The following is a 22,878-nucleotide window of genomic DNA, read 5'->3' on the forward strand; positions in this document are numbered from 1 at the left end:
TAAGAACAATGCTTTTTCACAGACTTGACGTCCTCAGGGTGAAGCTTTTATCGTGGTGACACAACCTCTGCGTCTCGACTCAAAACAGAAAAACGTGCTGCGGTTTCAGTCAAAACCTTCCCCTGGGTGACAGTCATTTCATAGCTCATTGATCTTTCTCTTCATGGAACAGTAAACAAATAACATTACAAAAATGGTAGCTGTATGAAACCTACATGAACCACTGAATTCTGCTCTCCTCTCCCAACAGCACATCATCCATGTAATTTGGTAAATGTTCACACAGTGAGCGAATACATTCCAATTCTGAACGTTTCTGGTCCCAGACTGCTTTTTCCCCCCTCCTTGGGATTGTGGTCTGTTCCTTAGCAGGCAGACACATGCTTACTGCCGTCTATTCTTAAAAGTGGAGCGGGTTTGGGCTGATAAGAGGAGATTGTGGTGGGCAGTAGGAGAGGCGGCGGCGGTCGGCTGGTAGGAATGCAGGCGGCCCTCCCTAGTTCTCCTGTACAGGTTTATACTGGCTGCTGCTATGGTTCTCCGGGCCCCAAGAATAACTGAGACTGGATAACAAAACAGCCCAGAGCCAGTAGAGCTGAAGCCACTAGCCAGGTCCGTGCTAAGTGTGCCTACCTGCTGTTGGTGCCGAGGTCCTGGAGCTGGTTGTGAGCGGAGGCCCGTCGATCAGACTGGTAGTGGAGACTGAGGGTGTCTGAGTGGTGGGGCCGGGGAGAGTACTGCACCGAGCGGGACCGTTGCCTCTGGTCTCCCAGATCCTCATCTTAAACACACAGGGGAAGGAACTGTCATTGTTATGGTCTGCTAAGAGCTATGGGGGATGATACAGAGGTTTAGCTAATGTATGCATGCATGTATGTATGAATGAATGAATATAACCTCCGCAGCACTCACCATCGTCCAGAGTAAGGCTGTCGGACAGGGAGCTGAGTTCGGCGGAGTTCACATCATCTGAGAAAAGGGGAGAGACTAAGGCTTTAGATGTGCTTGTTTTGGGCATTTCATTAGAAGCCATTAAATAAACAAATCCACATCTGATTAAAATCCATCGCCTGAAGTCTAGTTCCTTTCCGGCTAATACAGACAAGGTGCTTCTGGCAGGAATTCTGTTCTCTTTGACTCCTCTGTAAGCTACACTCAATATAAACCATGTTATCACTGTGACAGTTTGTAATGTCTGCCGGCTGATATGGCATGGTGTAGGCTACCTGCTATGATTATTGATGCTCTCTGGGTGGGTTTCTTGCCCATCTTGACCCTGTATTCGTTGATCTCGTCCTCAATCTCATGCAGCTTCCTCATGGCGTCTAGGCAGTTCCTCCTCCTCTTCTTCTTCACTGTCTTACAGAGCTCAGCCTCGTTGGCCAGTTTCGTCGCCGCCTCCACGATCTTCTGCTGCAGGGCAAACCTGCTCTCCAGGTTCCTCAGGTGGGGATCCTGCCGGACAACACACAGCACAAACTGAATTTTACACACAGACATGCAGAACGAAGTCTAAATATATGATTACAACATTTCACTAATGTCAATCAAGCCTAAGATTTATTAGCAAACATTGTTATGACAGCCAGCGCTGCTCCCATCCTGTGACTGCCACACTAACCGCGTCATAGGGGAAGAGGTCGTCCAGTTTGAAGGTTGTCCCCATGCGCCGACGGAACACGGGGGGCTTCTCGCCCGAGGCTAGAGGGTACTCTTTAGGCAGATTGCCTGTCAGCTCCTGGAGGAACAAAACGACAACAACAAAAAACATAACAAATCAGCTGGGATATAATCTACTTGAAATCAGGACCTTGAGAATGCTAAAGATGCTTACAGCTTCTCGCAGGCAAATCTTCTTGAGCTCCTCCAGTTTCTGAGTCAGAAAGTCCTGCAGATCCTGCTGTTTCTTCTTCAGGTCAGCAACCTTCTTCTTCTGTTCCTCGCTCACCTCGGAGTCTGCTGATCCTGCAACAGGCAGGCATTATATTTAGACCACGATGACCACTAATTTCATCGAATCTAATCCATCACTTGTCTTAAATGGGAGCCAATACGACAGATAACAGTCCAACTACGCTGGATGGACCTAAGCTTATTGTCTACCTGCTGAGATGAGGGATCCGTTGCTGGCCATGATGAGCTGGTCTTTACTCTCTAAGCTGGACAGCTTACTGATCCTGGGCGCTCTGATCTCGGTCAGGTCCATGGTGATATCATTCAAACTTCTCGCTGTGGCAACTTTGGACTGGAGAGAGAGACAAGGAGAGAAGATAAAGTCAGTATTTCATCTTAATGATTGTGCCGTGCGATGAGAGACCCGTTTGCATGCTTCTGTTTAGGCTGGGAGCGGAGCTCGGTCTCTCTGTCATTAATCAGCCTCAGCACTATTCCGGGATGAGCACTGGTAGGAGCCCCATCTGCTTCTGGAAGGCAAAAAAACATTGACTGCAGCCACACGCGCACTCATTCACCCCCTCGGAGCAAATCTCATCGCTCACACTCAACTTGGAAACAGCAGCAGTGCACAACAACCTACTAAAATATGCACAATCTAAACAAACACATCCAAAAAGGCCCTTCAGTTGATTCATCAAATAAAACAACAAAGCAACTCAGCATTACTTCAAGAATCCCCATAGCCAAGCTTGGGCTAGTCTAACAATAGTACAACACACATAAGATACTGGGGCAGAGACATGTTAGCAACTGGGAGGAGTTAAAGGTAAAGACAAGCCAGATGTGCATGGTGGAGTGGAGAGATGGTGTGTGGAGATAGATCCGATAGCGTGGCGAGGGTGATGAGGCCTTGAGATAAGGCTAGGAACAGCATAGAGCCTCCAGATGCAGGGGGGAGTGAAGAGAAGACTCACTTTGCTCTGCTTCCTGTCCAAATAGAACCGGTGCTGACTGATGGCCATCACCCAGATGGTTTTAATCAGAGAGTGGCTGGCATACCACGAGTGGATGACCGATCCTGTCTGCCCGAATGTACGCCTGGACACTGTCCTTCTGTGGATTAACGGAGACAGATAAGACACACACATTTTTAAAATCACTCATGTTACTGCTAGGAGTAATTTCATCTCTTTAATCCAGACCGGGAATACCTGGATCTCACGTGTGGATACACTTTTAATAACATGGTATGATGGGTGCTGGTATCAGAATCATACACAAATCAGGGATGACAAAAACAATTGCTCGCATAAACTCACTCAGCATCCAAATTAAATCTCATGACAGGTTCCGTAACTCAATACATTCATGGCGGAGAGATAGAGCAACATTAGGTCAGTTTTGCACCAGTGATTGTTTAATTACAGCCAAGCTGGCTAGCAGCACCATGTTAAACCTGTGATCAAGCACTGAGGCTAGAAGTGCTGAAATGTCCCGAGAACACAGACTGCAGAAGTACTTTAAAACAGGAAGGAAGGCCTTCATTTGTGACTAGCAGGTTGTTGTATTGGAGAGAGAGCTCATTAACACTAGGCTCTGAAACGGGCTAGAGGCAGCAGACAGACAACTAAGGCTTCGGATTCCAGTTGTAATGTTTCCGAAAGGCTAGTATTGGAATATAAGGAGTGATTTCTGGGCCTAGTCCAGTAGGCACAAAACGTTTTGAGGAGCTTCAGCAACCTGTCCAATAACATTTTTTGCCATGTCAGGCCCAACAGAACATGACCCAGGATTGATCGATGTATCCAGTATCGGTTCTCACCTGTGAGGGTCGTTCACCTCAACTGCAAATTTCTTCTCACGGAAATACAAATTATCGAGCTGCTTCCACTGAAACAACTGCAGACAGAGAGAGAAAACAGGACACACAACTTAGTACATAGTATACGAGACCATGCCTTGTTTGAGTGAGTGTAGACCTACAAAGAGACGTGGTTTGATACGTCGCTGCATGAAAACAAACATTTACATCCTTATTCATTCCAAACTGCTTGAGGCGTCCAATGTGTGTACCATCAAAACACAAAGAAAACGCCACAAGCATGGAAAAACACTCTGGCGTTGTCCCAGACACACCAGACTCTCTCTTGGCCCTTCGTTAAATTCCAGTGAACTTGCAACATTAACAACATCAGCTGTGAACAGAGGACAGCCAATCAGTCAGGTGGAAGGTCAATTTAGTTACTACTCCGTAATGAAGCCCGCGCAGAGAGCAAGACTTGCCTAGCAGAAAACTAAGCCTCTCATTTCATTCTGCCTGAAGGGAGAGCGCTGAAAACAGGGCAAGAAGGAGTGCACTTCAGTCAGGGTGAAACATCTGCTTACAGTGAAAAACGGGATTTCTTTAGAGACTTGGATCTCTCATGCCATGTGAGAAACAGAGAATCCACCACTAACACCAGAATCCGGGGGTGTAGATTTACGGCCGAGGGTCTTAATAAACATTCTCTACCAGGTACCGGCGAGCCAGGCAGACAGTCAGAGCTCTAAATAATAGAACACATTATCCTGGACTACAGAGGCATATGGGTAATATATCATAGACTACCTACAGTCCTCAGCGAGAAATCATCTCACAAGAAGCCCAGCCCATGACATTGTACTTTGTAGCATACATCGCAGTGTATATTGGCTATTCTTTCACTCATCTCTGATATTTTTTAAATGACAACAGCAACCAAATTCTTGTTTTAAAAAACAAACAGGTTCTACATGCCAGTATACTGTCAGTCTGGTTTAAAATGGTGGATTACACAGCACGTTAACATAGTTACTAACAGGTAACCCCAAAAAACAGAAAGACAACAAAATAACTGAATATATTCTAAACTACCTAGTCAGGTAAATGGAAGGCTTACCAAAGCAGGTTTTAGTGCTAAATCCCTGGAAAATTATCAGGGTGCTGTTGAACCCTCTGGCTGTTTCCCACAGGGCTAGAGACTTCTTTGAACAATACGCTCTTGTCTGTTCTCAGGCAGCCAGAAAGGTGTTGGAAGAGTTTCAGCTGAGCAGGCTCCACCCCTCTCCCTCTGACATCACAGACACCTCACCCAGCTTGCACCTATCTCTCTCTCAAATTCTTACTCGATCACTCACTTCCTCTTCAGTCAAACCTGATGAACAGGTTGTGTACAGTGCACACAGAAAGGTATTCTACCTCATCTTCTGAGAACTGAACGCTGTTACCCTCTTTCAGTCTGCTTCAGTTCCGTTTATCCACAGATCTTAGATTAGCCTTCTAGTCATACCTGACCCGTAGCACCTTCATTACCCTCTGTGATGTTGTTCTATATACCTTGCCAACCCCTGTTGTTTGGAGTGCCATCAACTCCAGCCTCCAAATGCTCCCACAAGGCAAATATGTCAGGAATCTACTACTTTGGTCTAATCATTAATAGCAGGCCCCTCCCTCACCTCGCTGTGACTACAGGACAGCGCTCGGTCAGTTCTTCGAACCGGGCCCTACCTGACAATGACGAATCTCTCATTACACCTCTAAAGCCAGTTACTTAAACCAGCAAACCAAACTACCACAAGGTTGTCTTCAAAGAAAAAATGTAACAAACTGCAACTGACAAAACAAATGCTGTAGCCAATAACAAACATTTAGTATATTAGGTAGCAATGTTTCACAAGATAATAGTTCAGACTTCAAGACTTTAGCGCCCACCCCCCCTCAAAAAAAGCAAAGAGGCAGTAGTTTATGATTTACAGTCTGTAAAGAGAAGCATCTCCAGAGATCCAGAGTAGTAAAGTCAACCAGTTTCTCCATTGCTGCTCCAGATGATACTGCAAGCCTAGCCTAATCAATTAGATTCCTAGTCTCACCGTGGATTGGGAGCATGGTAATTACTGAACAATGAGAACCAGCAGCCTCCATACTTCCCACAGGCTCATCTTGAATTCACAAACCCCCTGGCCACTTATTACTCAATTACTATTAGAGCACATTCAGAAAAGACACAGATAAGTCATGTTTACGTAACAAGGTCATTCGATCATTTCAACACGCACATTTAATAGGTGCTCAAGTGTGGCCGATGGTAGTGACTGCCAAAATGTCAAAAATGTGACACCTCAAACTCTGATTACAAGACCACACCGTCTAGACAGAGAACAGTCCAAGACAGTGCTGCGAACAGCCTTCAAACCACCACCAAAACACGAGGTGGAGAGACACCGTTCAGTCATCTGGAGTACAGAACAGTAGGTCCCCCATCTCGGTCTTATTTCAGTTGTTACACTTCTCATTAGAGGCAGAGTGCATGCCAAAATTCCTGTGGTCACAGATAGTCCCAGAACTTTCTGATCCAGACCCAACCCTGAACCCACAACAACCTCCCCAGACCACCCCCCAGGGCTTTGTGACTTGACAGAGTCATTTGAGGATAAAAAAAAAAAAGATTGTGTGTCAAAGGCCGTGACTCGCACATCTATGCAGGATGCGTACGGCCACACCCTTCTCATGCCATGTCACATGGCACGCTGGCTGGTAACACGGAACATCTCCACCAGAAGCATAACGGGAGAGATTGCTACAGTCGACTAGACTCCACAAACACGCATTAAGGCTATGACTTTAACCCAATATATACTAGGGTGAAAGAAGTGTGAAAGTGGCTTGTATGGAATGGATTTGTATGGTCCACTGCCACAGCTGGCATTCGATTTTAACACCCTTTTAAATATTTGAGCAGTCTTTTACTGTTCCAAGACCAAAATGTATGGTCTGTCATATGATCATTACCAAAATAATTTCATCCTTACTGAGCTGTGCTTACATTGGTTGACCATGTATCTGGACCTGCAAGTGAATATTCTTTTCTTCTTTATTTTTTATAAACAAAAGTGTCAAATTACTTGCGGAGAAGGGTAAGATGGACTGAAACACATACAGAGAGACAGCGAGTGAAAAAGAGCTCATGAATGATTCAAGCCTGTATGAATCAAGCTGGGCTCTAAAAGCGCTCTACATCACGGATGCTTGCTCCTCTGACCATCTTAGAAATCCCTTTTCATTTATAGTACAGCTTTTGTATAAAACGTGGTGCTCTAGCATACATATGATTCTCCTGCATGGTCTTCAGTCCTCTACCCATTCAAATGCAAACTTCCCTTCTTTCATAGTCGTGGTATGCTTGAACACGCAGTTCAATAGACAAGACTATCAGAATGACATGTTGGCTACTATTGACATTTTGGTAGAATCCTTACGAGTCCTTTTAACCCCAGCAGGCACGGATAGAGAGTTGTGGTTCATCCCATTCATGACGCTGTGATGAAACTGACATCCATGAGGAGGAGGATAATGAGAGGTTAAGCTACAGTAACTTCTTTCAGCGCATGTCACTGAACTCTGGGAGAACCTCAATTAAAAGCCTTTTCATCCCGATGCCCCACGATTTCTCAGGGGACGAGTGGAGTGCAGAAGTGGGCTCCTCCTCCTGCAGCTCCCCCTCACAAGCCCCTCCCAGCCTCCCAAGCGTCTCTCAGCCCCCCTGCCAAGGTGATTGTGTTTTATTACTTGATCAATTGTTTGCTCTCCAAGAGACAACACATACAAAGGCCGCCAGCCTCAACAGGACGCACTATCAATATTATACTAGATGACAGGCCCTTCTAGAACAGCAGCTAGTTGGGTACTTAACAAAAAAAAGCATGTACAATTTTAAAAAGTCCACCCTTTCACCAGGGGACTGCTGAGGAGGAGTTTTGGCATGAATGCCCCCTGGAGCATGGTTCTCTCTCAGAGCAGAGCGCCCCTCACAGAGACAGCCCAGGCTGGCTTGGTGCCAGCTCCAGAGCCCTGCCTGCCTGCTCCCCATGGCGCGCCATAATTACACCTTCCACTGGGAGGGCTGCTGGGAAAGGAGCTGCGATACGCTGGGTTTAATAAGTGGGACATGCCTTGGCATTCGCTGCAACAGCACATCCAGCTGTGCCAACAGGTATCCAACATGGAACAGGTAAGACACATACTATTAATGAAGCTGGCTGATTAAACACACAAGACAAAACGTGCATGGAAAGGAACATAATCCCCTGAAAATAGAGTGGGTGAGACGTAGGGCTGGGAATGGGCAGGGACCTCACGATATGATATTATCACCATTCTTAGGTGCCGATACGATACGTATTGAGATTCTATATGGATTGTGATTCGATACTGTGATTTTATTGCAATTCAATGTTCCAAATACATTGCTCACCCAATGTCTGCTAGAGGGACAAGAGAAAAAACAAGTTTTGATCAGTCATGGAAATCAAAAGTGCTGAAAATAAATACTGGACTTTTGCTGCAGGTACAGCCAACTAACGCAAAAATAATATTGCGTTATGTAATTATTGACCCCCCCCCGAGTGAGCAGAGGATGTTTAGAGAGATAAGAGGACAATCTTTTTTTCAAAAGTAGCATTTTCTTTATTTAACAAGGCCAAAACGGTAACTTTGTTTCATATTTGTAATCACTGTCGTAGTTAATAACATTACACCCTATATGAGGAATCCTATCTTTCCCTTTCAAGACAATTTGATACGCATCTACATACATGGGCTCCGATACGTTATAGTTTGAAACGATTCGGTGTGAATCAGTTTGATTAGAGGAACGATTCGGCGCAATACGATTCCAGGCACTAACATTTGTTGCATAAACACATTGATTTTCCATTCTAAATGAAAACCTGCTGCTGATGGAGCTCATGAGCTGGGCCTCTCTGAACGCAATCTGTCTGAGCCAACAACAAAAGCGTGTGGGTAAATGTTGTCTATGGCGTATGTAGGCACCGGAGCTGAGCCGTAAGGTAAACTGGGCCTCTACAACCCCATTATCAGTTACAGAAGGAGGGAGACATATCCTTTTGAGCATGGTGAAGTTATTCATTACACTTTGGATGGTGTATCAATACAACCAAATCACTATACAGGCATCCATCCTAACTCAGTTGCCGGACAGGAAGAAAACCACTCAGGGATTTCACCATGAGGCCAATAGTGACTAAAAACAGTGACAGAGTTTAATGGCTGTGATAGGAGAAAACTGAGGATGGATAAACATTGTAGTTACTCCATAAAACTAACCTGATTTTTCACCTAGTCGGGCTCGGGATTCGAACTAGCAACCTTCAGGTTACTGGCCCAACGCACTAACTGCTAAGGTTCCTGCCGCCGCTACCTGCCACCCCCACGTTGATACACAATTTCGCCTCCCTTTCCTCCCTCTCTTTTTCCACTTTTCCATGACACTGGCCAAGAACAAGATTTTTGTTGCCGTCAGTTACAGTTTGGTGGCTCATTAACCAGAGGAGTGGGGGTGGGTGTTGAGTTAGAGCATAGGAATGACAAAAGGAACAAAAGCCACAAGACATACAAAGGGAGGACAACCTACCTTCCGAGGTTTCAACTTGTCCTGTAAATCGTACTGTCCGATGCCTTTATAGCTGACACCCAGCCACCACGGTAGGCCCTGCTTGTCCTGTTGAGAAGGCAAGGCACACCACTCATTAAGAGCTGCTTCAGTGGTACAGTTTTAAACTAAGTGCCATTACTGTGGCAATTACCCCATTAGGCTAGCAGCACAAGGGAAGATCAAATACATTGAAGCAGCCCTAAAAATCCACAGCATGAGGGAGTCATTTTAACACCAGCGTTTGATGTGCTCAGACACCCTGCTTTAATGAGTGAGTTGGGAGGGAGCTGGGGCTCTGGGAGAGAGAGTTGCTGAGAGAGGGATCACTCAGTCATCAGTTAACTAAGCATGCGGCCGGAGCAAACACCCAGCTTAAGTCCCCAATCAGCCTCCAGAGGGAAAATGGCTGTATTTCGATAAGAAATAACTACTTCTTAATAGGGTTGTCACAGCACCAGTATTGCGATACTCAGAGGTATCGTGGCAAGGAAACCAAACATGAAGCGGACTGTTTTTCTTGAGTAAAACAGCCATAACGAAACAAGCAGCCTTATGTTGTCATCAGAATCACATGTCTTTTGCCCCAAAGCTACAGCACACAATATTTTCCATACAGTAGGTTTCTTAAAAGGACCACAGAGTTCAGCCTGCTTTGTGTTTTCCTTTTTTTCCATGGAAAATCAGGTATTGTAGTATCGCCATACTGGTATCGTGACAACTCTACTTCTTAATCTCAAACAGTGTTAGTCAGATGGGAACGCAAACATGAACACAACAGTACAGATATTGGATGCCTTCTACAGTTTGATACAGGGTGCAGCTCTTACCTTTACTGGATAATAATGGACTCCATATGTAGGGAGGGACTCGACTAAGGCCAAATACCTTCAAAACAGAGGGAGACACGTTAGCAGTAATTCAGGCAGTTACACCTCATCGATGTCCGTGAGCGGCCATTGCACAGAGGTTAGAATGGGCTTCAAGCCCCAGTCATTTACAGTGGCAGGGCCATCGATTTCTGTACATGGCCTTGACAGAGAGAGGGGCAGTCCACTGATCAACTCAAATCATACACCCCGGGTTGTGGATGACCTTGTTAGGTTAATCTCTCCCAGGTAAAACCAAGCAGACCACTGACACACGCTTCTGGCTGCCCACATTAAGAGCTAGCTGTTCCCTAATTAAATGACACATTCTGGTAGCGCAACAGCAATCCCCTTTAAACAACAACACCCAGGAGTAGCCTGTACAGAGGGGGCTGCGGAGGGAGCAGTGCTGATGAACGTGCTGGACTAGAGGTGCACAGCAGCTCATTTCCTTCATGCACTTGACCCAGATGAACATAAAAGGACAATTCATTACGTTACTTACTGCACTATGGCTTGCCCTCTGCTGAGGCCCTTCAGGTTCTCGTGGCACTCAATCACTCGGTCTTCACTGTAACAGAGAAATAAAAGCTGTAATGATTCATCCATCGCCGATTGTAACATCCCCAAACTGAGGGATGTGGTGAGACAGTCCTTCCCTGACACACATTCTGCCTGTTCATGCAGACAATTCTGGCTGGCCTACGGACCTGGCCAGCCAAAGGATCTCATCTCCCTCTCAGCTCCCACACACATCCCATCTTGTTCCCACTGCAATCATCCCCCTTAACAGCATGGATTGATTCAGAGGGGTTGGGTTAAATGCGGAACACATATTTTGGTTGAATGCATTCAGTTGTGCAACTGACTAAGTATCCAGTTTCCCTTTCCTTAACAGTATGGAGGGATTGCAGCGCGTGCGCACTCTCACACACAACCCTGTAATTCCAATCTGCTCATTGATCTAACTCCAGCTGCTGTTCATCAGTGAGTAGAGCTGCAGCCTCAGATGACCGCTGAGGCAGAAGACACGGCAGCATGCACTCAAGACACTGGCATAGAGACACGGGAGCTCTAAAACAGTGCCTGGCCTCCTCCCTCCCTCCCTCTCCAGCCTAGCTCCCATGAGGACATGATGAAGTCAGCACCTCCCTAGCTGTGCAGGGTGCACTCAGAGCAGAGCCACTGGCCAGCCAGTCTAATTAACAGAGCACTAATGAATACAGCCCATCTGAGATAAACAGGCTGCTGGTACCAGGCAGAACTCTGGGTGCACATCCACCCTCATCTGCATGGGAAAATAATTGCTTTGTGCATCCAGGTGTTAGCTACAATTAAAAACCCTTTGATGGGGATGGGAATGTGGTGGGGGATGGGTGGTATCGACAGGGCGGCGGTCTGGTATCTATAGGACTGTGTGTAATCCACTTGGATTAATTCCCCCTGTGCATTTGTGGTTAAAGTGCTTCTAATGTGGCACTGCTTACCAGTAAGCCAGGGAGGGGTGCTCTCTCAGGACTCTGGTGGGTAGAACTGGTAGTTTATTCAGGTCCGATCTGGAGCTTTCAACACTGGAAACACACGGATTGTACAAATGATTAACAGAGTTCGTTCACAAGAACATCATTGTAACAGTTGTTTTGACTTTGAAAAAGGGGCATTTAATCTTCAATAGGAAAAAAATGCTCATCCAGAAGTGGCACTCCTAGTGGCCGGGGAATTTAATGCAGTTATATATATATCATTACGTTATATAACTGCATTAAATTAAACCTCTAGACCACCTTTACTCCACACACAGAGATGTGCACAAAGCTCTTTCTTGCCCTCCATTTGGAAAATATATTTTTATTTTTGGAGAACTTTTTACCCCTTTTTTTCCCTCCCCAATTTCGTGATATCCAATTGGAAGTTCGTCTTGTTCCATCGCTGCAACATATGTACAGATTCGGGAGAGGCAAAAGGCAAAGGTTGAGAGCCATGCATCCTCCGAAACATGACCCCACCAAGCTGCAGTGCTTCTTGACAAGCTGCTTGCTTAACCCGGAAGCCAGCCACACCAATGTGTCAGAAGAAACACCATACAGCTGGCGACTGAAGTCAGCGTGCATGTGACTAGCCGCCACAAGGAGTCGCTAGAGTGCGATGGGACAATGATACCACAGCCGGCCAAATCCTCCCATAACCCGGACAAAGCTGGTCCAATTGTGCGCTGCCTCATGAGTATGCCAGTCGGGGCCGGCTGCGACACAGCTCGGGATCGAACCCGGATCTGTAGTGCCGCCTCTAGCACAGTGATGCAGTGCCTTAAACCGCTGAGCCACACCGCTGACCATAATTCAATCCTGCTGATTCCTGCTTACAAGCAAAAAAAAAGCAGGAAGTGCCAGTGACTCCCTCAATAAGGAAGTGGTCAGATGACGCGGATGCAACAGGACTGTTTTGCTAGCACAGACTGGAAAATGTTCCCGGGATTCATCCAATGGCATTGAGTATACCAATTCAATCACCGGCTTCATCAATAAGTGCATCGTCCGACATCGCGAGCTGCCAGTGACACGAGCCTACCAAACGGGCTAAAATGGCTTTTATGCTTGCTTTGAGGCAAGCAACACTGAAGCATGAGAGCACCAGCTGTTCCGGACGACTGTGTGATCACGCTCTCCGAAGCCAATGTGAACAAGACCCTTAAACAAGGGATTACAACGATGTGCACTCAGAGCATGCACAGACCAACTAGCAAGTGTCTTCACTGACATTTTCAACCTCTCCTTGACCTGTAATACCTACATGTTTCAGGCAGATCACCATAGTCCCTATAACCAAGAAAGCGAAGGTAACCTGCCTAAATGACTACCACCCTGTAGCACTCACGTTGGTAGCCATGAAGTGCTTTGAAAGGCTGGTCATGGTTCACATCAACATCCCAGAAACAATAGACCCACTTCGCATACCGCCCCAACAGGCAATCTCAAATCGCACTCCACACTGCCCTTTCCCACCTGGACAAAAGGAACACCTGTGAGAATGCTGTTACTACAGCGCAGCGTTCAACACCATAGTACCCACAAAGCTCATCACTAAGCTAAAACACCTTCTGCAACTGGATCCTGGACTTCCTGACTGGCCACCCCCAGGTGTTAAGGGTTAGCAACAACATCTGCAATGCTGATTCTCAACACAATGGCCCCTCAGGGGTGCCTGTTTAGTCCACACCCGTACCCGCTGTTCACCCACGACTGCATGGCCAAGCTCGACTCCAACACCATCATTAAATTTGCTGACAACACAAAGGTGGTAGGCCTGATCACAGACAACGATGAGACAGCCTATAGGGAGGTCAGAGACATGACAGTGTGCCAGGACAACAACCTCTCCCTCAACGTGAGCAAGACAAAAAGAGCTGATCATGCACTACAGGAAAACGAGTGCCAAACATGTCCCAATTCACATTGACAGGGCTGTAGTGAAGCAGGTCTAGAGTTAAGTTCTTTGGTGTCCACATCAACAAACTATCATGGTCCAAACACACCAAGAAAGTTGTGAAGAGGGCACAACAATGCCTTTCCCCCCCTCAGGAGACTGAAAATATTTGGCATGGGTCTTCAGATCCTCAAAAAGTTCTACAGCTGCAACAGAGTATCCTGACTGGTTGCATCCCCACCTGGTATGGCAACTGCTTGGCATCCGACCGTAAGGTGCTACAGAGGGTAATGCATACAGCCCAGTATATCACTGGGGCCAAGCTTCCTGCCATCAAGGGCCTAGATATTAGGCAGTGTCAGAGGAAGGTACAAAATAAATGTCAAAGACTCCAGTCACCCAAGTCATAGACTGTTCTCTATGCTACCGCACGGCAAGCGGTACCAGAGCGCCAAGTCTTGGTCAAAAAGGATCCTTAACAGCTTCGACCCCCAAGCCAAAAAACTGCTGAACAATTAATCTAATGGCCACCTGGACTATTTGCATTGACACCTCCCCCCTGTTTTTACACAGCTTCTACTCTCGGTTATCTATGCATAGTCACTTTACCTCTACCTACATGTACAAATGACCTCAACAGACCTGCACATTGACTCGGTACCGGTGCCAGTACCTCCTGTATATAGCCTCATTGTTATTAAGGGCTCGTAAGTAAGCATTTCACGGTAAAGACAACACGTGTTATATTCGGCGCATGTGAAAAATACAATTTTATCTGATTGTTCTCAGGTCAGGGAGCATTTTAAGGCTCCATAATAGCAACACTGCCAATTGGTCAAAATACACGTTAATATTACACTGGTTTTATACATATGTCATTACTGGCATTACAATGTCTAATTACTAACCTCGATCTCTCTATGATGACTATCTCCGAGTTCAATAAACCCCCATATCCAATAATGACACCAGAACACAGATCATGCATTTGTTGTTTAACAGAAGAGTTCAATTCCCAAGTCTTACAGCATGAAAGTGATAACTCATAAAACACAAAAGGTGCAATGTCTGAACATTTTTCATATTTTTATCAGGCAGGCTATTAATGCTTCCCAACAGACTAGGCTTAATATCCACTTATGTCTTGCCAAAGTGCCTCAGTGGAAGCAGATAAGAGCCCTTTTAAGTTAAGAGGGTCTACCTTAAAAGGTAATTCAAATAGTTACATCGTGCCAAGGCCCCTTTAATGTACAGTTGCAGCCAAATACATCATTGCACTTTTATCCCTCCCTATTTTTTCTAAAATAAGTTGAACTTTGTCACCACACCTTACATGGATTTGAAGTTCACCATTTTAATTCCTGGGTGCTTTTAAACATGTGACTGGGGTTGTTGTCCTGCTGGAAGACCCAAAACCTTTAACGGAGAGACCGTTTTTGAACACTGTGTTGAACATTGGATTCCAACACCTGATAATTACATGTAACCTTTATTTAACTAGGCAAGTCAGTTAAAGAACAAATGATTTACAATGAAGGCCTACACCGGCCAAACCTTGACGACGCTGGGCCAATTGTGTTCCGCCCTATTGGACGCCCAATCACAGGCGGCTGTGATACATGATGCCTTGCGCACGTTCAAAGCACCCTGGAATGGATCAAGAAGAAAATGTTGGAGTGGCCAGCGAAAAGTCTAGATCTGAATCACGTCCATAACATATGGCGAGAGCTGAAAACAGCAGTTGGTGGAAGGCACCCCACAAACATTGAAGAACTGGAGCAGTTTGCTGCTGAAGAGTGGGCCAAAATGCCTGTAGAAAGGTTCAGCAAGCTCATTGATGGCTCCAAAAAACATTTGTAGGCAGTTACCTTGGCCCCAGGGGGCCAATAATTTTGTCCATGCCAAAAATACAATTGGTTTTGCTATGTTGAAATTTCAATGACAAGGTGGAGACCAAAAGTTGTTTTATTATTACATTTCTACTTATTTAACTAGAAATAGGGAATTATTTAAGAAAAGTGCAAGGGCGCTAATATCTTTGGCAGCAACTGTATGTGCTGGCACTTATGACTCACGAGTAGGGTTGCAAAATTCCAGGAACGTTCAATACATCCTCTAGTTTTCCAGAAATCCTGGTTTTCCTGCTTATTCAAATCAAATTCTAATTTAATTGGTAGAGTACACATTTTGCAGCTGTTATTGCGGGTGTAGGAAAATGCTTATATTCCTAGCTCCAACAGTGCAGTAATACCTAACAATACAAAACAGTGCACCCAAATCCCTAAAATGTAAATAAAGGAAATAATAAACATAAGAACGAGCAATGTCAGAGTCCAGAATCTAAATATATGAGTGTGTGTGTGTGTGTGTGTGTGTGTGTATGGACAGTATATGAACAGAAAAGGTGTGTACAGCAGTAGTTACAGTGCATTCGGAAAGTATTCAGACCCCTTGACTTTTTTCACATTGTTACATTACAGCTTAAAAAATAAATAATTTCACCTTTATTTAACCAGTTAGGCTTTGGGGATGACAAGTACAATATACATGCTGGAGCGTGTGCTACGGGTGGGTGTTGCTATAGTGACCAGTGAGCTGAGAAGGTGGGGCTTTACCTAGCAAAGACTTATAGATGACCTGGAGCCAGTGGGTTTGGCGAAGGATATGTAGTGAGGGCCAGCCAACGAGAGCATACAGGTTGTGGTGATAAAACGGATGCTACCGTGATGCTCTACTCAACAAACTGGATGTAGTCTGTTGGGGGATATTTTGTAAATGACATCGCCGAAGTCAAGAATTGGTAGGATAGTCAGTTTTACAAGGGTATGTTTTAGAGGTCGGCCGATTAACCGGAATGGCCAATTAATTAGGGCCGATTTCAAGTTATCACAATCGGTAATCTGCATTTTTGGACACCGATCATGGCCAATTACAATGCACTCCACGAGGAGACTGCGTGGCAGGCTGACTACCTGTTATGCGAGTGCAGCAAGGAGCCAAGGTACTAACTAGCATTAAGCGTATGTTATAAAAAACAATCAAACATAATCGCTAGTTAAACTAGTAATATCATCAACCATGTGTAGTTATCTAGCTTGTCCTGCTTTGCATATAATTGATGCGGTGCCTGTTAATTTATCATTGAATCATAGCCTACTTCGCCAAACGGGTGATTTAACAAGCCCAATCGAGAAAAAAGCACCGTCATTGTACCAATGTGTACCGAACCATAAACAACAATGCCTTTCTTAAAATCAATACACAAGTATATATTTTTAAACCTGCATACTTAGTTAATATTGCCTGCTAACGTGAATTTCTTTTAACTAGGGAAATTGTGTCACTTCTCTTGCGTTCTGTGCAACAGAGTCAGGGTATATGCAGCAGTTTGGGCCACCTGGCTCGTTGCGAACTGTGTGAAAACTATTTCTTCCTAACATAGACAATCAACTTCGCCAAATGGGGGAAAATTTAACAAAAGTGCATTTGCGAAAAAAGCACAATCGTTGCACGAATGTACCTAACCATAAACATTGTCATTCTTAAAATCAACACACAAGTATATATTTTTAAACCCGCATATTTAGTTAAAATAAATCCAGGTTAGCAGGCAATATTAAGCTAGGGACATTGTCAGTTCTCTTGCGTTCATTGCACGCAGAGTCAGGGTATATGCAACAGTTTGGGCCGCCTGGCTCGTTGCAAACTAATTTGCCAGAATTTTACGTAATTATGACATAACATTGAAGGTTGTGCAATGTAACAGGAATATTTAGACTTATGGATACCACCCGCTAGATAAAATAAGAACCGATTCCGTATTCACTGAAAGATTAAACGTTTTGTTTTTCGAAATTATAGTTTCAGGATTTGACCATATTAATGACCTAAGGCTCGTATTTCTGTGTGTTATTATGTTATAATTAAGTCCATGATTTGATAGAGCAGTCTGACTGAGCAGTGGTAGGCAGCAGCAGGCTCGTAAGCATTGTGCTTTAAGCATTGAGCTGTTTATGACTTCAAGCCTATCAACTCCCGCGATTAGGACGGTGTAACCAATGTGAAATAGCTAGCTAGTTAGCAGGGTGCGTGCTAATAGCGTTTCAATTGGTGACGTCACTCGCTCTGAGACCTTGAAGTAGTTGTTCCCCTTGCTCTGCAAGGGCGCGGCTTTTGTGGAGCGATGGGTAACAATGCTTCGAGGTTGGCTATTGTCAATGTGTTCCTGGTACGAGCCCAACTAAGGGCGAGGAGATGGACGGAAGCTATACTTTTACACCGGCAATACTAAAAATGCCTATAAGAACATCTAATAGTCAAAGGTATGCGAAATACAAATGGTAGAGAGAGAAATAGTCCTATAATTAACTACAACCTTAAACTTCTTAGCTGGGAATATTGAATATGCTTAATTATTTATTTGAGGCTAAATTGATTTTATTGATGCATTATATTAAGTTAAAATAAAAGTGTTCATTCAGTATTGTTGTAATTGTAATTATTACAAACAACAACAAAAAATACATTTAAAAATCACAAAAAAAAACATATTATAAGCAATTAGCAAGACACCCCCAATAAAGGAGTGGTTCTGCAGGTGGTGACCACAGACCACTTCTCAGTTCCTATGCTTCCTGGCTGATGTTTTGGTCACTTTTGAATGCTGGCGGTGCTTTCACTCTAGTGGTAGCATGAGACGGAGTCTACAACCCACACAAGTGGCTCAGGTAGTGCAGCTCATCCAGGATGGCACATCAATGCGAGCTGTGGCAAGGTTTGCTGTGTCTGTCAGCGTAGTGTCCAGAGCATGGAGGCGCTACCAGGAGACAGGCCAGTACATCAGGAGACGTGGAGGAGGCCGTAGGAGGGCAACAACCCAGCAGCAGGACCGCTACCTCCTCCTTTGTGCAAGGAGGAGCAGGAGGAGCACTGCCAGAGCCTGGCAAAATGACCTCCAGCAGGCCACAAATGTGCATGTGTCTGCTCAAACGGTCAGAAACAGACTCCATGAGGGTGGTATGAGGGCCCGACGTCCACAGGTGGGGGTTGTGCTTACAGCCCAACACCGTGCAGGACATTTGGCATTTGCCAGAGAACACCAAGATGGGCAAATTCGCCACTGGCGCCCTGTGCTCTTCACAGATGAAAGCAGGTTCACACTGAGCACATATGACAGACGTGACAGAGTCTGGAGACGTAGTGGAGAACGTTCTGCTGCCTGCAACATCCTCCAGCATGACCGGTTTGGCGGTGGGTCAGTCATGGTGTGGGGTGGCATTTCTTTGGGGGGGGGGGGGGCGCACAGCCCTCCATGTGCTCGCCAGAGGTAGCGAGATGAGATCCTCAGACCCCTTGTGAGACCATATGCTGGTGCGGTTGGCCCTGGGTTCCTCCTAATGCAAGACAATGCTAGACCTCATGTGGCAGGAGTGTGTCAGCAGTTCCTGCAAGAGGAAGGCATTGATGCTATGGACTGGCCCGCCCGTTTCCCAGACCTGAATCCAATTGAGCACATCTGGGACATCATGTCTCGCTCCATCCACCAACGCCACGCTGCACCACAGACTGTCCAGGAGTTGGTGGATGCTTAAGTCCAGGTCTGGGAGGAGATCCCTCAGGAGACCATCCGCCACCTCATCAGGAGCATGCCCAGGCGTTGTAGGGAGGTCATACAGGCACGTGGAGGCCACACACACTACTGAGCCTCATTTTGACTTGTTTTAAGGACATTACATCAAAGTTAGATCAGCCTGTAGTGTGGTTTTCCACTTTAATTTTGTGTGACTCCAAATCCAGACCTCCATGGGTAGATAAATTTGATTTCAATTGATAATTTGTGTGTGATTTTGTTGTCAGCACATGTTGTCAGGCAAAAAAGTATTTAGTCAGCCACCAATTGTGCAAGTTCTCCCACTTACAAAGATGAGAGAGGCCTGTAAATTTTCATCATAGGTACACTTCAACTATGACAGACAAAATGAGGGAAAAAAATCCAGAAAATCATATTGTAAATTCATTTTTGCAAATTATGGTGGAAAATAAGTATTTAGTCAATAACAAAAGTTTCTCAATACTTTGTTAAATACCCTTTGTTGGCAATGACAGAGGTCAAACGTTTTCTGTAAGTCTTCACAAGGTTCACACACACTGTTGCTGGTATTTTGGCCCATTCCTCCATGCAGATCTCATCTAGAGCAGTGATGTTTTTGGGCTGTTGCTGGGCAACACAGACTTTCAACTCCCTCCAAAGATTTTCTATGGGGTTGAGATCTGGAGACTGGCTAGGCCACTCCAGGACCTTGAAATGCTTCTTACGAAGCCACTCCTTCGTTGCCCGGGCGGTGTGTTTGGGATTATCGTCATGCTGAAAGACGCAGCCACGTTTCATCTTCAATGCCCTTGCTGATGGAAGGAGGTTTTCACTCAAAATCTCACGATACATGGCCCCATTCATTCTTTCCTTTACACGGATCAGTTGTCCTGGTCCCTTTGCAGAAAAACAGCCCCAAAGCATGATGTTTCCACCCCCATGCTTAACAGTAGGTATGGTCTTCTTTGGATGCAACTCATCATTCTTTGTCCTCCAAACACGACGAGTTGAGTTTTTACCAAAAAGTTCTATTTTGGTTTCATCTGACCATATGTCATTCTCCCAATCTTCTTCTGGATCATCCAAATGCTCTCTAGCAAACTTCAGACGGGCCTGGACATGGACTGGCTTAAGCAGGGGGACACGTCTGGCACTGCAGGATTTGAGTCCCTGGCAGCGTAGTGTGTTACTGATGGTAGGCTTTGTTACTTTGGTCCCAGCTCTCTGCAGGTCATTCGCTATGTCCCCCCGTGTGGTTCTGTGATTTTTGCTTACCGTTCTTGTGATCATTTTCTCCCCACGGGGTGAGATCTTGTGTGGAGCCCCAGATCGAGGGAGATTATCAGTGGTCTTGTATGTCTTCCATTTCCTAATACTTGCTCCCACAGTTGATTTCTTCAAACCAAGCTGCTTACCTATTGCAGATTCAGTCTTCCCAGCCTGGTGCAAATCTACAATTTTGTTTCTGGTGTCCTTTGACAGCTCTTTGGTCTTGGCCATAGTGGAGTTTGGAGTGTGACTGTTTGAGGTTGTGGACAGGTGTCTTTTATACTGATAACAAGTTCAAACAGGTGCCATTAATACAGGTAACGAGTAGAGGACAGAGGAGCCTCTTAAAGAAGAAGTTTCAGGTCTGTGAGAGCCAGAAATCTTGCTTGTTTGTAGTTGACCAAATACTTATTTTCCACCATAATTTGCAAATAAATTAAAAATCCTACAATGTGATTTTCTGGATTTGTTTCTCATTTTGTCTGTCATAGTTGAAGTGTACCTATGACAAACATTACAGGCCTCTCATCTTTTTAAGTGGGAGAACTTGCACAATTGGTGGCTGACTAAATACATTTTTGCCCCACTGTATGTGTATATGTGTGTGTATATATATATATTTTTTGTTTATATAAAAATCGGCCAAATAATCGGTATCGGCGTTAAAAAAATCATAATCGGTCGACCTCTAGTGTGTTTGGCGGCATGGGTGAAGGAGGCTTTGTTGCTAAATAAGAAGCGGATTCTAGATTTAATTTTGGATTGGAGATGCTTAATGTGAGTCTGGAAGGAGAGTATACAGTCTAACCAGACACCTAGGTATTTGTAGTTGTCCACATATTCTTGGTCAGAACCGTCCAGAGTAGTGATGCGAGTCGGGTGGGGGCAGCAAATCTGTTGAAAAGCATGCACTTAGTTTTACTAGCATTTAAAAGCAGTTGGAGGCCACGGAAGTAGTGTTCTAAGGTGTTGAAGCTCGTTTGGAGGTTTGTTATCAGTGTCCAAAGAAGGGCCAGATGTATACAGAATGGTGTCGTCTGCGTAGAGGTGGTTCAGAGAATCACCAGCAGCAAGAGCAACATCATTGATATATACAGAGATAAGGGTCTTATTCTAAAATGGATTCAGTTGTTCCCCCACCTCAATTTACACACAATAGCCCATAATGACAAAGTAAATATAAGACATTTTTTTGCTAATTTAATTAAAAGACAAATATCACATTTGCATAGGTATTCAGACCCTTTACTCAGTAGTACTTTGTTGACGCATCTTTGGCACCGATTACAGCCTTCTTGGGTATGACGCTACAAGCTCGACACCTGTATTTGGGGAGTTTCTCCCATTCTTCTCTGCAGATCCTCTCAAGCTCTGTCAGGTTGGATAGGGAGTGTTGATGCACAGCTATTTCCAGGTTTCTACAGAGATGTTAGATCGGGTTCAAGTCTGGGCTACTCAAGGACATTCAGAGACTTGTCCCACAGCCACTCCTGTCTTGGCTGTGTGCTTATGGTCGTTTTCCTGTTGGGAGGTGAACCTTCACCCCAGTCGGAGGTACTGAGTGCTCTGGAGCATGTTTTCATCAAGGATCTCGCTGCACTTTGCTCCATTCATCTTTCCCTCGATCCTGACTAGTCTCCCAGTCCCTGCCACTGAAAAACATCCACACAGCATGATTCTGCCACCACCATGCTTTACCAGATGTGACGCTTGGAATTCAGGCCAGTGTCCCATCTTGGTTTCAGACCAGATCATCTTGTTTCTCATGGTCTGAGAGTCTTTAGGTGCAATTTGGCAAACTCCAAGCGGGCTGTCATGTGCCTTTTACTGAGGAGTGGCTTCCATCTGGACACTCTACCATAAGGGCCTGATTGGTGGAGTGCTGCAGAGATGGTAGTCCTTCTGGAGAGTTCTCCCATCTCCACAGAGGAACTCTGGAGCTCTGTCATAGTGACCATCGGGATCTTGGTCACCTCCCTGTCCAAGGCCCGTCTCCCACGATTGCTCAGTTTGGCCAGCTCTAAGAAGAGTCTTGGTGGTTCCAAACTTCTTCCATTTAAGAATGATGGATGTCACTGTGTTCTTGGAGACTTCAATGCTGCAGAAATGTTTTGGCACCCTTCCCCAGATCTATGCCTTGACATAATCCTGTCTCGGAGCTCTACAGACAACTCCTTTGACCTCAAGGCTTGATTTTTGCTCTGACATACACTGTCAACTGTGGGACCTTATATAAACAGGCGTGTGCCTTTCCAAATCATGTCCAATCAATTGAATTTCCCCACAGGTGGACTCCAGTAGAGTTGTAGCAACATCAAGACAATCAATGGAAACAGGATGCACCGGAGCTCAATTTCAAGTCTCA

The 22,878-nt window shown here is 45.2% G+C and overlaps 1 protein-coding gene across 3 annotated transcripts in view; it reads right to left on the reverse strand.

Annotated features, from left to right (window-relative positions):
- The window catches only part of LOC135542158 (FERM domain-containing protein 4B-like), a 71,456-nt gene that overhangs the window by 4,648 nt on the left and 43,930 nt on the right, over positions 1-22,878 (reverse strand). For all 3 annotated transcript variants that reach the window (XM_064968870.1, XM_064968869.1, XM_064968871.1), the window contains exons 8-19: positions 11,719-11,802; positions 10,737-10,802; positions 10,193-10,250; positions 9,345-9,431; positions 3,719-3,795; positions 2,871-3,009; positions 2,104-2,245; positions 1,835-1,965; positions 1,622-1,738; positions 1,227-1,455; positions 913-969; positions 634-781 (exon numbers count right to left, since the gene is read on the reverse strand). In XM_064968870.1, the coding sequence (XP_064824942.1) occupies positions 634-781; positions 913-969; positions 1,227-1,455; positions 1,622-1,738; positions 1,835-1,965; positions 2,104-2,245; positions 2,871-3,009; positions 3,719-3,795; positions 9,345-9,431; positions 10,193-10,250; positions 10,737-10,802; positions 11,719-11,802 (1,335 nt within the window). The remainder of the gene's footprint in view (positions 1-633; positions 782-912; positions 970-1,226; positions 1,456-1,621; positions 1,739-1,834; positions 1,966-2,103; positions 2,246-2,870; positions 3,010-3,718; positions 3,796-9,344; positions 9,432-10,192; positions 10,251-10,736; positions 10,803-11,718; positions 11,803-22,878) is intronic.

The sequence above is a fragment of the Oncorhynchus masou genome, chromosome 6, assembly GCF_036934945.1.
Source record: "Oncorhynchus masou masou isolate Uvic2021 chromosome 6, UVic_Omas_1.1, whole genome shotgun sequence".
NCBI lineage: Eukaryota > Metazoa > Chordata > Actinopteri > Salmoniformes > Salmonidae > Oncorhynchus > Oncorhynchus masou.